The sequence below is a fragment of the Pongo abelii genome, chromosome 6 (genome assembly GCF_028885655.2).
Source record: "Pongo abelii isolate AG06213 chromosome 6, NHGRI_mPonAbe1-v2.0_pri, whole genome shotgun sequence".
Taxonomy (NCBI): Eukaryota; Metazoa; Chordata; class Mammalia; order Primates; family Hominidae; genus Pongo; species Pongo abelii.
The window spans coordinates 62,856,913-62,875,076 of record NC_071991.2 but is presented as its reverse complement, the minus strand read 5'-3'; the positions used below and the strand labels follow the sequence as shown (position 1 = coordinate 62,875,076).

General features: G+C 37.8%; 1 protein-coding gene across 1 annotated transcript in view; it reads right to left on the bottom strand.

The window, feature by feature from the left end:
- The window catches only part of RAPGEF5 (Rap guanine nucleotide exchange factor 5), a 239,947-nt gene that overhangs the window by 139,408 nt on the left and 82,375 nt on the right, over positions 1–18,164 (bottom strand). The window contains exon 7 of the mRNA XM_024250329.2: positions 9,657–9,705. Coding sequence (XP_024106097.2) covers positions 9,657–9,705 — 49 coding nt within the window. The remainder of the gene's footprint in view (positions 1–9,656; positions 9,706–18,164) is intronic.

The window sequence follows — 18,164 nt, the reverse complement described above, 5'->3', positions numbered from 1 at the left end:
CTACTTAATTAAGGCCATGTTTAATGGTTCCGCGTTTGATCACCTCCTAAAATCACAATAATAAGTTTACCTTTCTCTGACAGTCACTGACTCATTAATGCATTCTATTTATGAAACATATGCTATGATTTTAAAACAGCAGGGGCCATACTTGTCCTTGCTCACTATTGTATCCTGTGACTTACTATATGCATTCAGCATATAGTTTGTGCCCAGCTAGAGTTTGATAAAGGAACGAATGAATACAACACCTATGACTTAGGCTCTTTTGTACCTTGCCATTGTTCCTTTACATCCACACTCAATGCCAACTCAAGCATTGAGAATGCACAGTGAATCAGTCAGGTATCTCTAATATTTCCATATTTGAATTCTTTGAATACAGTAATATATATCTTGTTGGTTATTTTTACCCCTAGATTGTTTCCCAAATTTATTGTAGTTCAGGGTGGGGAGGGGTTGTAAGAAAGAAATGTCTCTGTTTTTTCCTAATAAAATCTTCTTCATTTATATTGCTCTTCTAATCAGAAAACATTATATTTAATTAAAGTCAGGGGCAAAATAAGAATGACAACTATCACTGATATTATTCAAACTTATACTGCAAGGCTCTAATGAAATATTATAATATGGGGAAAAAGGAATTATACGCATTGGTAAACATAGACAAAACAGTCATCATTGACAGATGATGAATTTGTCCATGTGGAAAATCCAAGATAATTTTTAAGGAAGCTATTAGAACTCATTGGAGTTAAACAATTTTAAGGGACACAAAATCGAAAATTCTCATACAACAAAAAAAGAGCCAACTAGAAGAGATAATAGATGTCGATACAGATAAACTGATTATGAAGTTTTTATGGAGAGAGAAAAAACTGAGAATAGTCAACACAAGATTGAAAGTGAAGAACAAAGTTGGAAGGCAGACACTACCCAATTTCAATACTTAACGTAAAGGTACAGCAATCAAGACAGTGTGGTATCGTTGAAAGAACAGACAAATAGGTCAGATGCGGTGGCTCACGCCTGTAATTCCAGCACTTTGGGAGGCCAAGGCAGGCAAATCACCTGAGGTTGGGAGTTCGAGACCAGCCTGACCAACATGGAGAAACCCTGTCTCTACTAAAAATACAAAATTAGCCGGGCATGGTGGCACCTGCATGCCTGCAATCCTAGCTACTCAGGAGGCTGAGGCAGGAGAATCACTTGAACTGGGGAGGCGGAGGTTGTGGTGAGCCAAGATCGCGCCGTTGCACTCCAGCCTGGGCAACAAGAGTGAAACTCCATCTCAAAAAAAAAAAAAAAAAAAAAAGAATAGACAAATAGATCAATGGAACAGAATAGAGAGCCCAGAAATAGATCCAAATATAGTCAATTGATCTTTGACAAGGAGCAAAGGCAATATAATGGGGAAAAGACTGTCTTTTCAACAAGTGGTTCAGAAACAACTGGATATCCACATGCAAAAGATAAAATAAAATAAAAATAGAACCTAGACACAGACATTACTCCCTTGAAAATGAACTCAAAATGGGCCCCAGACCTACATGTAAAATGTGAAATTATAAAACTCCTAGACTATAACACAGGAGAAAATCTAGATGACCTTAGATTTGGTGATGACTTTGTAAATATAACATCGAAGGCATGACTCATGCAAGAAAAAATTGATAAGCTAGACTTCATTAAAATAAAAACATTTCTGTTTTGCAAAGACACTAAAGAAAATAAAAAGGCAAGCTACGGAGAGAAAATATTTTACAAAAGACATATCTGATAAAGAACTGTTATCCAAAATATACAAAGAACTCAAACTCAACAATAAGAAAATAAACATACCAATTAAAAAATGAGCAAAAGACCTGAACGCATACCTCAATGAAGAAGACATACAATAAGCACATGAAAAGATGCTCAACATCATATGTCATTAGGGAACTGTGAATGAAAACAACAAGATATCACTACACATCTATTAAAATGGCCTATTAGAATGGCCAAAATCTAGAACACTGACTACATCAAATGCTGGTGAGGATGTGGAGCAAGAGGACCTCTCAATTATGCTGGTAAGAATGCAAAACAGTATAGCCACTTTGGAAGACAACTTGGTAGTTTCTAATAAAATTTAACATACTCTTAACACACGATCTAGCAATCAAACTCCTTGGTACTTACCCAAAAGAGATGAAAATTTACATTCACACAAAAATCTGCATATCCAAAGCTTTATTCATAATTGCCAAAACTTGAAAACAACCAAGATGTCTTTCAGTAAGTAAATGGATAAACTGGTTCATCCAGACAATGGAATATTATGCAGCACTAAAAACCAAGGAGCTCTGAAACCATGAAAAGACTCTGCATGCATATTACTAAGTGAAAGAAGCCAGTCTGAAAAGGCTACGTATGGTACGATTCCAACCATATGACATTATGGAAAAGACAACAACTACGGAGAGAGTAAAAAGATTAATGGTTGTCTCAAACTCCTGACCTCGTGATCCACCCACCTTGGCCTCCCAAAGCGCTAGGATTACAGGCGTGAGCTACCACGCCTGGCCCAACATGGTGAAAGCCCGTCTACCAAAAATACAAAAATTACCCGGGTGTGGTGGCAGGTGCCTGTAATCCCAGCTACTTGGGAGGCTGAGGCAGGAGAATTGCTTGAAATCGGAAGGCAGAGGTTGCAGTGAGTGGAGATCGTGCCACTGCACTCACTTCAACCTGGGCAACAAAAGCAAAAACTCCGTCTCAAAAAAAAAAAAAAAAATTAATGGTTGTAGTGGGTTAGAGGAACATGGAGTTGAATAAGTGGAGCACATAGAATTTTTTAGGGCAGTAAAACTACTCTGTATGACACTATAATGGTGGATACATGTCATTATACATTTCTCCAAACCCATAGAATGTACAACATCAAGAGTGAGCCCTAAACTATGGACTTTGGGTGATAACCACATGTCAATGGAGGTTCCGTTATTGTAAAAAACATAACATTCCAAACCAGAGTAGGATGCTGATAGTGGAGAGACTGTACATGTGTGGGGCAGGAGGTATAAAGCAACTCTCTGCACTTTGCATTCAATTTTGCTATGAACCTAAAACTGCTCTAAAAAATTAAGTCTATCAAAAAAAAAAGAGAAATTTCATTAAAGAAAAAGACTGAGGAACCATCACACAATGCAGAGATTAGGACCAGTAAAAAAAAAAAAAGATATTACCAAAAATAGTTCATTTACAATAGTAATCAAAACTACAAGGTACCTAAAAATACATCCAACAAAAATGTCGAAGACTTGTACAGGGAAAGATACCCTATATTCATTGATAGAAACACATTATCTCAAAAATATCAGATTTATATAATAATCTATAAAGTAAATACACATTAAAAAAATCCCTATAGAGACTTTCATGGAACTTGACAAATTAAAACTTTGAAGAGAACAAGAAAAGTAAGAAGAGACTTGCCTTACCCGCCCAATGCCCCACTCTCCCCTGAAGTCTTATTATAAAGCATTGGTAATTAAAACAGGATAGTGTAGGCACAAGGAAAGGTAAATAGATCAGTGGAACACAGAGACCAGAAATAAATCCAAGCACAGCGTATATATAAACTTCATATATAATGGAGTAAGCATTATAGATCAGTGAGCAAAGAATTCAATGAATGCTAATAGGGTAACTGGCTTAACATAAGGAAAACATTTTGATTTCCACATCACACCATACACATAAAATTAATTTTAGAGGACTTAAAGTCCTAAATGTGAAAAATAAAACCTTAACGCTGTCCACACCTAGCTATTCCACATTTAGTAATTTGTTATAAGGGAATAATTGGAAAAGGGCACAAAGAGATATGTACAAAAATGTACATTCAGGTTCTTCTATTATTATTTACAATGGAAAAAAAAAACTAAAAACCTAAATGTACAACCGAGAATTAAACTGCTAGTATATACAATTAATAAAAATGATGTAAAACTATATTACTTATTTAAAATTTAGGCTGGGTGCAGGAAGCCAAGGTGAGAGGATCATCACGCACCTTGAGCTCAGGAGTTTAAGACCAGCCTGAACAACATAGCAAAACCCCTCTCTACCAAAAATAAAAAAATTAAAAAAATTAGGCAGATGTGGTGGCACATGCCTGCATGTAGCCCCAGCTACTCAGGAAGCTGAAGTAGGAAGACTGCTTGAGCCTGGGAGGTCAGAGCTGCAGTGAGCTGTGAGCTGTGATTGCGCCACTACACTCCAGCCTAGGCAACAGAGTGAGACCCTGTCTCAAAAATAATAACAATAATATTAATCCTATAAAAATGGATTTTACATATAGCTACGGTAATCAATATTGTAGTATTGATGGATACCAATGGAATCTGTTCAATGGAACAGAACAAAGAACTCAGAAATACTCCCATACAAATATGCCCACATGACTTTTGACAAAGGTGCAAAAGCAACTGGAGGAAAGATGGTCTTTCCAACAAATGGTGCTGAGGTGACTGAACATTCATAGGCTAAAAAAAAAGAGAAACTTGACCTAAGTCTCATACCTTATATCAAAACTAACTCAAAAGTGATCATGGACTTAAATGTAAAACATAAAACTAAAACTTTTAGGGGAAGAAAAGGCATAGAAAATATTTGGACTCTAGAGCTAGGTAAATAGTTCTTTGATTTAACCCCAAAGCATTAAAAGACTCATTAAAAATTAATAAATTGGACTTTTTCAAAATTAAAACCCTTTGATCTGTGAAAGACTCTGTTGAGAGGATGAAAAAGACAAGCTACAGACTAGAAGAAAATATTTGCCAACCAGTCCTTATCAACAAAGGACTACTACCTAGAATACATAAAGAACTCTCAAAACGCAACAATAAAAAACAAAAAAACAAGCAATTCAATTAAAAAATGGGCAAAAGGCATCAACAAACAATTCACCAAAAACAACATTCAGATGGCAAATAAGCACTTGAGAAGATCAACGTTATTAGCCATCAGGGAAATGCAAATAAAAACGACAACGAGATATCACTACACACCTATCAGAATGACTAAAATTAAAAAAAATAATAATAATGATACCAAATGCTGGCAAGGATGCAGGGAATCTGAGAGAATTTGGAGCACTTATACATGGCTAGTGAGAATGTAAAAATGGCACAGCTACTGTGAAAGATAGTTTAGCTGTTTCTCAAAAAACTAAACATATAAACACAGAACACAGCAATTGTACTCCTGAGTATTTAGAGAAATGAAGATAGGCTCACATATACAAAAAACCCTAAATAGGAATGTTTGTAGTAGCTTCATTCAAAATAGCCAAAGAACTGGAAACAACCCAGATATCCTTCAATTGGTGAATGGTTAAAAGTATTACGGTACATTCATGCCACGGAACACTATTCAGCAATAAAAAAGAGAGCACTCAGCCTGAGCAACGTAGTGAGACCTTGTCTCTATAAAAAATAAACAAAATTAGCTGGGTGTAGTGGTGTGCATTTGTAGTCCCAGCCACTCAGGAGACTGAGGTGGGAAGACTGCTTTAGATTTCCTTGGTCAAGGCTGTAGTGAGCCAGTATCGTGCCACTGCACTGCAGCCTGGGTGACAGAGTGAGACCCTGTCTCAAAACAAACAAACAAACAAAAACAAGGAAAAAGCTACTGATATATCCAACAACCTGAATGAAGCTTCAGAAAATCATGCCATGTGAAAAGAGCCCATTTCAATAGGTTACATACTGTCTGATTCTATTTATATAATATTTTTGAAATGACAGAAATAGAGAACAGATTAGTGATTGCCAGGAATTAAGAAGAGAAAAGAGGTAGTGGAAAGTCAGTGTAGCTATAAAGGAGCAACATGAGGGATCGCTGTGTTGATGAAAATGTTAACGTTCTGGTTGTGATACTGTACTGTAGTTTTGCAAAATGTTATCATTGGGGGAACTTGCATAAAAGATACTCTGGATCTGTCTGTATTATTTATTACAATTGTGTGCAAATCTACAGTTATCTCAAAAGAGCATATATAAGATGATCCTTTTACTAAATCAGCAGCATATTAATACATAATATATAATATCTGCATATTAATTTTAAAAATTTGGTGGCTGGGTACGGTGGCTTACGCCTATAATCCCAGCAGTTTGGGAGACAGAGGCGGGTGGATCACCTGAGGTCAGGAGTTCAAAACCAACCTGGCCAACATGGCGAAACCCCGTCTCTATTAAAAATACAAAAATTAGCCGGGTGTGGCGGTACATGCCTGTATTCCCAGCTACTAGGGAGGCTGAAGCAGGAGAATTGTTTGAACCTGGGAGGCGGAGGTTGCAGTGAGCCGAAATTGCGCCACTGCACTCCATTCTGGGTGACAAAGCGAGACTCCATCTTAAAAAAACAAAAAACAAAAAAAGAAAAAGAAAAAAGAAAAAAGAATTGGAAATAGCCAAAATACAAAGAATTAAAATTAAAGTTAAAAATTAAAAAATGTTTGGAAATAAAATAAGAGTATTAGTGGTTATATTGGTGAGATGATACATAACTTTCAAATTTCTTCTTCATACATTCATGTATTATAAAAGTTCTTTTCAATGAACATGCTCTACTATGATAGCAAGAAAAAATAAAGCTATTTTCATCATGAAAAAGAGAATACATGCTACTGTATACAACTTTTTTCACTGAAAAAATTACTATATTAATTCTTCCAAACATCATTTTAAAAGCTGTTTAATATTCCAATGCACTGATCTATCAATTTTATCATTTCCTTATCATAAGGAATTAAGGATTGTTTCTACTTTCTGTTAAAAAAAATGCAACAAATATTCTTCTATCTTAATCTTCACATGCATGTCTGATTATGTCCTACAGCCAGACCTCCAGTCATATGAACCTATTGGATTATAGAGTTACTGGAATATACTGAACAACTGCTTTCCTGAAAAACTATGAATTTATGTCCCCATCATTAGTATAAGTGTATGAGATCACTTTACTCTGTCCCTGAGAAGTTGCCAAAATTGTATTCACATTCCAAACTCCATTGATCAAACAAGTAAGGAAAACAGACATGCTAATCTCATACAGTGACATCACAACATAATAAAATTGACTTCATACCAGTCTTTGACATTATGCAATCTAACATGTATGGTTCTTGCTTGCTCATCTTCATCTCCCTCCCTCCACCTCCAGAAAGTTGAAACTTCATCTGACATTGCAAAGCTACCTCTCTCAGCCTCATTCACTTGCCTCCTTGCAGTCTCTCAAACCCATCTGGCACAATGTGTCCACCCAAATACTCTGTGGATAGCCACAGGACTCACTCCCTCACCAGCTTCAGGTCTTGGCTCAAAAATCTCTAAATCAGAGGCTTTCCAATCCCACTTCGTGTAAATCAGCCACCCCTTCTCCAGCCTCTCTATCTGTATTTACTTGCTCTTTCTCTGGCAATGACATGCTATAACTTTTTTATTACTTCTCTACTTTATTCTGAAATTTTAAAAAATCAAATTCTATCCTTCAAGACACTGTCATCCCGACTTGTACGGACTGTACATTTGTCTCTTTATCGTGACAAGAATCAAGATCAGCTCCAGCACGATTTATTTCTAGGCCCTCCCTCCTACAATCTTTTTTTTAGAGTTACTTTTTTGATAAATAATGATTGTACATATTTGTATGGTACACAATATTTTAATACATGCAAATATTGTGTAATAATCAAATCAGGGTAGTTGGGATATCCATCACCTCAAACATATGTCGTTTGTATTGAGAACATTTCAAATCTTCTTTTCTAGCTATTTTGCAATATACAATAGATTATTGATAACTATAGCCACAATACTGTGCTATTGAACAGTAGACAATTTACTCCTCTAACTGTATTTTTGTACCCATTAACCAACTCTTCATCCCTCCTACCCTTGCCAGCCTAGCAACCATCATTCTATTTTGTATCTCAATGAGATCAACTTTTCTCGCTGCCACATATGAGTGAAAACATGCAGTATTTTTCTTTCTGTGCCTAGCTTATTTCACTTAACATAATGTCCTCCAGGCTTGTCCATGATGCTACAAATGACAGGCTTTATTCTTTTTCATGGCTGAATAATATTTCATTGTGTATATGTGCCAAATTTTCTTTATCCATTTATCTGTTGATACATACTTAAGTTGATTCCACATCTTGCCTATTGTGAATAGCACTGCAATAAATATGGGAGTGCAGATATCTCTTTGATACACTGATTTCCATGGGACTGCTGAATCCTATGGTAGTTCTATTTTTACATTTTTGAAGAACCTACATACTATTTCCCATAGTGGCTGTACTATTTCTATTTCCCATAGTGTCATACATTCCCACCGACAGTGTATGAGAGTTTCCCTTTTTCCACATTCTTGCCAGCATCTATTATTTTTTGTGTTTTTGATAACAGCCATTCTAGCTGGGATGAGGAGAAATCTCAATGTGATTTTGATTTGCATTTCCCTCCTGCAATCTTTATTGATGTCCTTTCTCTACATTGGCCTCCACCTCTGCAAATATAATGCTGTTCACTGGGGAGCCTTATTCATGCCGCCCTCTGTTCAATACCCAAGATTGCTATTCCTTGCATCCTCCTCCCCACTACCTTTATAGCTTCCAGTCTCTATGTCCTCAACATCTGCCAAACCAACAAAGAAAGTAATATGAATGTAATAAGCTAATTCACACTAAGGTCTTTTGGTTCAAATAGTAACTGAGAAAAAATCAAATTCTTAGGGTTTCTAACTGGAAAAAGAAAAATATAAAATGTACAGTTTGTGTTCCTGAGACATTTCCATTCCCTTTTATTTCTTCAAGTTTGGTCATCACTTTGATTTTGTCATAGTCTTTCCACCTGAAACGTCTTATTCTAGTTTAACATCATCCAAGAAGTACCTCCCTTCTGATTTTCATTCCATTCAGCATTGACCTCCTCTCGCAGCAAAGGATGCCTCCTACTGACATTCCTCCCATCTAAGCAAGCATTTTTCTACTTCAGTGAGTCTCCATTTCATATTGAATTCTAGCAGATTATTTTCTCCTTTAAAATGTATTTGAAAGCCCCCTTTTCCTTTCCACATGTTACTTCCACAGATTATATCCTATAGGTATGAGGAATCAGACCTATCAATCAATCCTAGAAATAATGTTTGCTTTGAAATCTCATTAAGCAATTCAATTATTTTTAGAAGAAACTACTTTGAGATTTTTTTAAAGCCTTATAAAAAAAGACCACCTCTATAGTACCCATTGTCCTTTGTCATCAAGATACATAATTCCAAGGTGATCGGCTTACTTTGTCATGTACCTAGATCCTTATATGGTTGCAATGGACTTCAAACATATTTTTAACTTTAAATTTCATTTTTTCTTGAAATCAAAAATAGATTAGAGCAAAGCAGTGACATTTTATCTTAAAGAACTACATATAACATCCTGTACTATTCTGATGGCAGAACAAATGATTTTTAAAAACAAATGGTATAATTCTTTGCATTCTACACCACAACTTCCTGAGATACACTCAACTGCACACTACCAGATGATATGTGAAATACCCCCAAAGAATTAGAATCTTCCTCCAGCCCCATAAAAGACGACTTACCAGACTTCCTTGCTTTCAAAGCAATAACAGCTGCTAGCTCTCTCTGCACCTAATAAAATATTAGGGGGGAAAATCAAATTAGAAGAAGAAAAATGTAGCCATCAAAAGCAGTACTTTGTTCTTAGATATCCAACCCAAATTCAGAGCTGTTGCAATTAAACCTAAGTTTGCTGCCAGCACTTTTTTGATTTTTGCTTGTTTTTAGTACATGGAAAAACCTCTGCATAGAAACTTTTAGAAGAATCATATTGAATTACTTTTTTAAAAGTCAGACAATTGCCAGAATGTATACATTGTAAAACACTGGTATTTACCCTGTGATGATGGGAAGTACATTAAAAAAACTATATAATATTCAGATATAATGCAATTATGAATTATTAAAATATACATGATACCATAATAAAGATTAAATATTATTTATCCCTCAAAGATGCTAGTTTATACAGAAATTCTAGTAAAGTTGATGTAGGTAATCCTGGTTTAATTGGACCTCTGCTCAAATATAATGAATGTTCACTGCAAGTCTGACAAGTTTCCAGCAACCATTTTGGATAATATGCCACATAAAAGAAGCATCATCAATGCACAGGGCAGGTGAAATGGGAATATACTAGATGACCTTTAAAATCCTAAATGTCTTAAACCCTACTTACTTGTCCAAAGTTTTTAGCACTTAATCTCACTCTCATCCTTCCCACTTTGAACACTTAAATCCTTCCTTGAAAACATTTTCAAAGCAGAACACGAAACAGTGACAAAAATGATAAGCACAGTCACTTTCAAAGATAACATGAAGGTATCAATAAAAATTCCATAATGAGGAAGCTCTCTCCCCTTCAGGACACAATCTCTTAAACTCAGAAGTTTGTGTGTTCAGGTGTTTGGAACTGGTGATGGTGGGGTTTTTTTTCGGGGGGTGGGGGTATCAGGCAGCAGAATATATTGCAGTAATGACACTTTAAAGGGAGTTCAAGGTTAAATTGCAGATTTGCTATTCAAATTAACGTAATCTACATACATTTACTGGAAGGCAAATGTAGCAATATGCTAGACCCTGAGACTCCACCTAGGACTGGCTTTCTCAACGGCCAGGGCATCATCACTCCTGCAGAAGGCAGCTTGTCCCATGTACTGTCTTTATTGCCGCACTTTCCTTGATGGGTTAGGTGAAAGCCATTCAAAAATGCATAGTCTTGATTTAGCTGATTCTTTGACACCGTAAGATTCTCTCAGGAAAATTACACAGCAGTGAGAAGACAATCAGTCCCTCTCCAACCTTAGGAGTTTGAGCTCTGAAAATGCTCACAGTTGGAAAGTTTACAGTTAAAGAACTTAGCGGGAAGAGTACTGAGGCAGACAGAAGTGATGAATGACCACAAGAAAACCTTCGTAAGTACTGGTATGCATACTCAAATAAATTTAAAAAGCATCAAAGTAAAAATATCAATTACTGCATATTTTACACATTTTAAGTCATTTGTAAGGTTTATTGTAGTATTACCAGTTCTTTTTAGGATTTTCTTCATTCACAGTGTCACAAATATTTGGAGTTGGGACAAAGAGGCAAATTATAAACATTCACAAGGGTCTTGTCAATGGTTTCTAAATTCTATGACCTCCAAGGGAAAACCCCACTATGGCACACACACACACGGAGAAGGCGGAGATGGAAAATCATGCATGAGGTGGATCACTTAATTTGCTCACAAAGGATCAAAACCGGTCATCTCCAGCTTCCGCTTTTAATTTTCCTGAATTCCCTTTATGGGATTCTCAGTTTTTCCTTTTCCAATTAGAAAATGATGCCCAAAATAGAAACAGCTCAGAAAAGGAAAGGATTATATTCCCACCATTGTATAACACCACAGCTTTTCAAAGAATTGACAGAGAAAGAAAGGAATGAGATGAGCAAGCAAAAAATGGAGCATTTCCGGGGCACTTGGGAGGGTGAGAGACAGGCAGTGAGAAAGGCACGAAGAACTTCACAGTTCAACTTAGAACCTAGGCTGCTTTTTTACATAAAATAAATGAGATTACTGTACTGTACTACACTACATCAACTGAACCTCTGCCATGGGAGGATACGTGTATTTTATGCAAAGTAGGATGTACAATACCTTCCGTGTTTCTGCACTGGGAGGGAAAAAGGTTTTGACAAAAAAAAAAAAAGAAACCCAAAGATAGGTTAGTCTTCCTACAAGACACAAAGGGGAAAGTGCTGATCAAGCAGAGCACACACTGGGTAAGATCCCTTTTATGCTGCTACAGCATCTTCACAGTTCTTTTTTGTTTTTTTTAAATGACCTAGCAATCAATTAATCATTTAAAGTTGTGTGACTAATGCCTATATTTTGGCTGGAAACTCCACTGAGGCAGGAACCTGTTTGCCTTTTCTTCACATTATCCTGGGCAATTGACACTCACTCATTAGCCCACAAGAAGTGGTTAAAGAGACAACCCTATTTATACAAACACAGAAGGAACTCAGGGGAGAGAAAAAACTTCCCGAGGGAGGACAATGAAAATTCAGAGAAGGCATTCCCCTGTCATAAGCTACTCCCAGCAGAAATCTTCAGAACATGTCAGAAGGATTCAAAGCTGGCCTTTGCAAATAATTGTTAGGTTTATATGAAACTGAACTGAAAACTAAAACTCTGAGCAATTACATAAACAGGGACTACACTTTTCTTTGTGTGCTAATAAGGGACCTGTTGGCACTGGAAAAGAAATGTCATGCTCCAGTGCCAGTTGAGCCTTCAAATAACTGAGGCTCTGGTTGACATTCTGACCACAACCTCCTGAGACACCCTGAGCAGGAACTACCTAGCTAAGGTGCTTCCCAACTCCTAACATGTGGGGGATCGGTCAGATTGGTGGGAAAAACTATAGGGAAAGGACACAAACCTTCTGAAAGGTCGGAAGGTTCTGCAGAGCCCCGGGGGAGAACAGGTGAAGGCAGCTGTTCTATAAAACTGAGGCAGAGGGCAAGGAGTAGGTACAAAAGAGTGGGGGAATTTATCTTAAACAAGCTTGCTTACTTATGTTGACCAGGAACTGACCTTTGATCATCTATGTACACCTAACGTTCCCTGAAAGGGGAACAATGAATGTTAATTACCTACAGGTAGTGTTGGCTCCAGGTTTTCGGCACTGCGCCTGCACTGAATAAAAGCAAGCAGCTCCAGCTTCTCAGGGCTGCTCTCTGGCCACTAGAGCCAGGCAGTCACCTAGGTGCTCTCACACTGCTTACCTGTGTCTGAGTACTCATTTCATCCATCCGCCAGGGTCTGTGAGACAGACCCGGTACTAACATAATAAATACACGTTGTTTCAAATCTGTAGATTCTGGAGTCATTTGTTATGCTGAAGAGTCTTTTATAGGACAATGATGATTTTTCTACTGTAATCTAACTGTGTTGTTGGCTAACCTGAGTTCCTCTCACCATGCCCGAAATAGAGCCACTGTTGGGTTAGGCTTGAGAAATGTACCAAATGTAGTAGAACCATGTTCTGATACTGGCCATGGTTTTTATCCACTGAGGATACAAAACCACTGCCTAGGTCATTAGAAAAAAATGCATTGTTCTTACTCTGACAGAAACAGTAAATCATTAGCTTGGCTTTTCCTATCATAACCCTTCCCTACTATAATCCTTAACTCCTTTTCGGAACCCCCTGGGACTAAATGTATTTCAGAATTCAAAATTTTACACATTTCAGAAAGGTATCTTCAGTGAGGTCTGGGGCAGCAACTTGTAGTCAGATACATTAATATTTCTTCTATGAAATGCATTACTATTCAAACCAAATGGGATAAAGGAAGACTAGAAAAAGCCTAGTTTTGCCACCAAATACATTCCGTTTGGGTTGGATTTTGCCACCAAGTTAGTTATGAAGAACTTTTGTTTTTCAGAGTTTTTCTGATGTAGGACTGTGAATAATGGACTGTAAACCTCTACCAGTTTTACATTAAAGTTTCCCTCCCTCATCTTTCTCTCATGTTTCTTCTTTTCCAATTGTTATTTGGTCACTACTTTTTGTCTGCTTACTGGGAAATGCTTTCTTTAAATAGCTTGAGTTTTCATCTAGTTCAGCAGTTCTCAAACTTGACTGCATATTAGAATCATTTGGAGAGGTTTAAAAAAAATACTGATATTCGGGCCCCAACTAAATCAGAATCTCGGGAGAGAACCAGGCATCAGTGTGCATTGTTGTTTCCAAGCTTCCTAGGTGATTCTATTGCATCCAGGGTGAGAAATCACCGCTCTATTCAACGAGTATCTTACTTTCTCCAAGGCCCCATATATCAACCTTCATTTCAACTGAAAATTTTTAGTCTGTACTTTGTCCTCCTCTAATTTAATTCATTTGTAAAGGAACGTGGCCTTCACTGTATTTAGATATAAAATTATGCTATAATCCAATCAAATAAGATTCACTTACTATAGTAGCAGTTCGACAGACAAGATTTATTCAAGTACAAAGAAAATTGCAATGAGGCTTTTTAAGAACCTTCAAGTTTAATTTAAAATATAGTTTACTCAATATAAAACAACTATGCAATTCAAAATACTTGCAGCTGACAGTTATATTTGGCCTTGTAAATGTCTAAATAGAGGATGATTAAAGGACTGATAAAACATATCCCAAATTTTTCCCTCTCCCCTAGTTACCCATCAGAAACCAGTCAGAAACATGTCGAAATGTTTTGGCTTTCTATCTTGGATAACCAACATGGCTGTTCACAAAACAGCCTTGACATTCAGTGAGAATCAGAGTCAGTCTTATGTCCAGCATTCTGTCTTCTTTTTCCTCTGGCACTTTAATAGTGCCTTCGGTCTTAAAATCCAAAGGCTCCCAGACCTGTTTTGCATCAAAGCTAAGACTCAAGCAAACTCTGAGTGACAGAGAGTTTCTCCATGGGAGAGGTTAACTGAGAAGACATGAGCAGGTTTCCTGGAAGAGGAAGCCCTTGAAAGCAAGGTATGAAGCTCAATCATAAAGTCAAGGAAAGTCGGGCCGGGCGCGGTGGCTCATGCCTGTAAGCCCAGCACTTTGGGAGGTGGGCAGATCATGATGGTCAGGAGTTCGAGACCAGCCTGACCAACATGAGGAAACTCCGTGTCTACTAAAAATACAAAAAAATTAGCCGAGTATGGTGTGCGCACCTGTAATCTCAGCTACTCGGGAGGCCTAGGCAGGAGAATCACTTGAACCCGGGAGGCGGAGGCTGCAGTGAGCCGAGATCACGCCATTGCACTCCAGCCTGGGCAACAGAGCAAGACTCCGTCTCAAAAAAAAAGAAAAGAAAAGAAAAAATAAATCAAGGAACGTCATTTTGAGAGGACAGAGCAATATTGGCAAAGGTCTTAGTTACCAAAGGGTTGTCCTCACAAATTAATTTTTAATAGAATTGCCAATTCACAAATTCCCTAAAGGCTTTTAGTAAATCTATTAATCTTAGAAACATTTAAATTTTGATGCCATGATGGAAATGTTTTTAAAATACAGAGCCCATTTTTCTCAATTTCCTAAACTAAATGTAAGAAGAAACATAATCTAATATCCTTCCATGTTTTATTCCCAAAAAACATATAACTTTTAAGCCATTATATAATGTTAAGCTAGTATGGACTTTAGGAATTCTAGAAAAAATAAATAAATATGCTTCTTAATAACTGCACTTTTATTTTTTATTTTCTTATTTTTTTGAGACAAGGTTTCGCTTTGTTGCCCAGGCTGGAGTGCAGTGGTATGATCTCAGCTCACTGCAACCTCTGCCTTCTGGGGTCAAGCAATCCTCCCACCTCAGCCTCCTGAGTAGCTGGGACTACAGGCGCCTGCCACCATGCCCAGCTAATTTGTTTGTATGTTTTTGTACAGATGGGGTTTCACCATGTTGTCCAGGCTGATCTTGAACCCCTGACCTCAAGTGATCTGCCCACCTCAGCTTCCCAAAGTGCTGGGATTGCAGGCGTGAGCCACCATGCCCAGCCAAGAAACTACTGTTCTCCACCAAATAGTTTATTTAACAGATAGTTATTTCCCCAATAACTGCTGTCATCACATCAAAGAGGGGTTTGTTAAGCATGCTGTGATGATAAAATGTATCTATCCTTACTCATCTGTTTCAAGGCACTTAGGGGTATTTTTAAATCACTTAAATAGACTTGTTTAATGCAAACAAATATGCATATTAACTTTATTGTAACTGAGATAATAGCTGGCCATTTAAAGACTAATATATGTAGAAGTGATCTGAAACTAACAAAATGAACTAGAATAAAGTCTTCTACGATTTTAAACGTCTGTTAAGTCTGCTACACATACACCTAATGTGATAGAGGTTCACATTAAAAAGATCTGATAGTTGAGTACAAGCATACTTTGAGTTAATGGGAGCTGGATTACTTAGAATGGATAACAGTGTTTTTAGGAATATTACTAGAGGTATGACATTCAGGTCACACAAAAAAATGGACTCCAGAAAGATCAACATCTGGATTGTATTTGGTTTTGTTAAGGTCCATGAGGAGTAGATAGTATCCACAGGAGAATGACCAGGAGATAGTCACCTCCCTGTAGTTCTACTTGACGAACACAGCCATCCTCATTTACCTTGTCGTCTCTGCACAACTTGACTATCACTCACTCCCTTTTTCTTAACCACTGGGATTCCATGGCATCCCATGCTCCAGGTTTTCTCCTTCCTCTCTGGCTACTGCTTCTCTTCTCCAAAGGCTCCCCTTCTTCTGCCTTTTATAAAGACTTTGATGTCCCTTAGTGATTTATCCTCAACCCTCTTGACCTTCTTCTCTTTCCATTCACTCACACTACTTCAATTATGTTTGCATTTCCAGCCCATATTTCCTGGGCCCTAGATCCCCACAGCCATCTACCTTCTGGACCTGAAAGTCCCACTTGGTGGCTCAAACTCAACATTTCCAAAGATGAATTCACTTTTTCTTTTTTTGAGACTGGGTCTCACTCTGTCACCCAGGCTGGAGTGTAGTGGTCCAATCATGGCTCACTGCAGCCTCCATGACCAGGGCTCAAGCAATTCTCCTGCCTCAGCCCCCCGAGTACCTGAGAGGACAGGCACACACCACCATGCCTGGCTAATTTTTAAATTATTTTTAGAGATGACATCTTGTTATGTTGCCCAGGCTGGTCTTAAATTCCTGAGCTCAAGCAATCCTCCTGCCTCAACCTCCTAAAGTACTGGGATTACAGGAGTGAGCCACTGAAGCTAGACTGAAGTCACTTTTTTACCAATTCCGCTGCACTCCACAAATCTGCTCCATGAATGACACCATCAGACAGCATAGTCCCAAGCCAGGAAGTAAGGTATCCCTGATTTAGCTCAGCCCATCACTGTCTCCTACTCAGGCCTCTGTCTCTAATTTTTCTCTCTCCATCCCACATCATCCTCTACTCTGCAGTCAGACTAAATCATCCTAAAATATAAATTTTATAATATTATATCTTTTCCCAAAAAACTCTTCAAAATTTCTGCATGACACTATGACAGAGTCCAATGTCTGATACTGCATATATAGTGTTCTTCTGATCGGGTCTTCAGTATCATCTCTATCTCCATTCCTCCTTCCAAAATCCATGCTCAAAGCTTATTAAAATATGGCATTTGCTATTCCCTGGATGGACTATGCTCTCTCTTTGCCCCAGGCCTTTTCACGTATTCTGTCCGGAATGCCTCCCCACCTCCCCACCTTGTATGGCTGTCACTTACTTACCCTTCAGATCCCAACTTAGGTACCATCTTCTCCTGAGTGCCACTCACCTCTCCTGTGTGAAGTCCTGTTTATTCTCCAATAGCACTCTATACTTGTTTCAATTATAGCACTTATCACACTCTAATGAAATCTCCTCTTTAGCTGGAGGGCTCCAAAACTAGTTTATAAGCCCACTGAAATGGACTTCTTTATTCATCATTATGAAACTGACTCCTGGCACCATTCCTGGTACATATGTTTGTGATCAAGAACACAAGTAAAATGTTTACAGTTGTTACTGAGAAGGTGTAGGGGGAACATGATCATTAACTTCAAGTGTTTCAAAGTCTGAGGCTGAAATTCAGACCAATGGAGAGAAGCTGCAAAAGGACATGTTTTAGCTCAGTGTAAGAACTTTCAAATACCCAGAACTGTCCACAGTGGAAATGGTCTATTGAATTTGTGACATTCTACAGGAGATGTTTTACAAGGGAAGGTGTATATCAGAAGTGCCCTAAGGATTGTTCTAAAGATTTGTTTTAAGAATGTCTCATTTCCTAATCACCCCACTACCAAAAGAGAACAAGCATGTTCTCTTTGGAGACCACGGGGGTTGTTCATGTCACATGGGAGTTGGTGACATCTGTTAGCCTGCAGTTGAACAGTTGGTGATGTTATGGCCATCTAATCCACCTGACAGAAATAGAGGTGGTACAAATCTGAACGAATAGATAAAAAATAACTGTTGGAAACCATTTCTTGTCATGGAAAT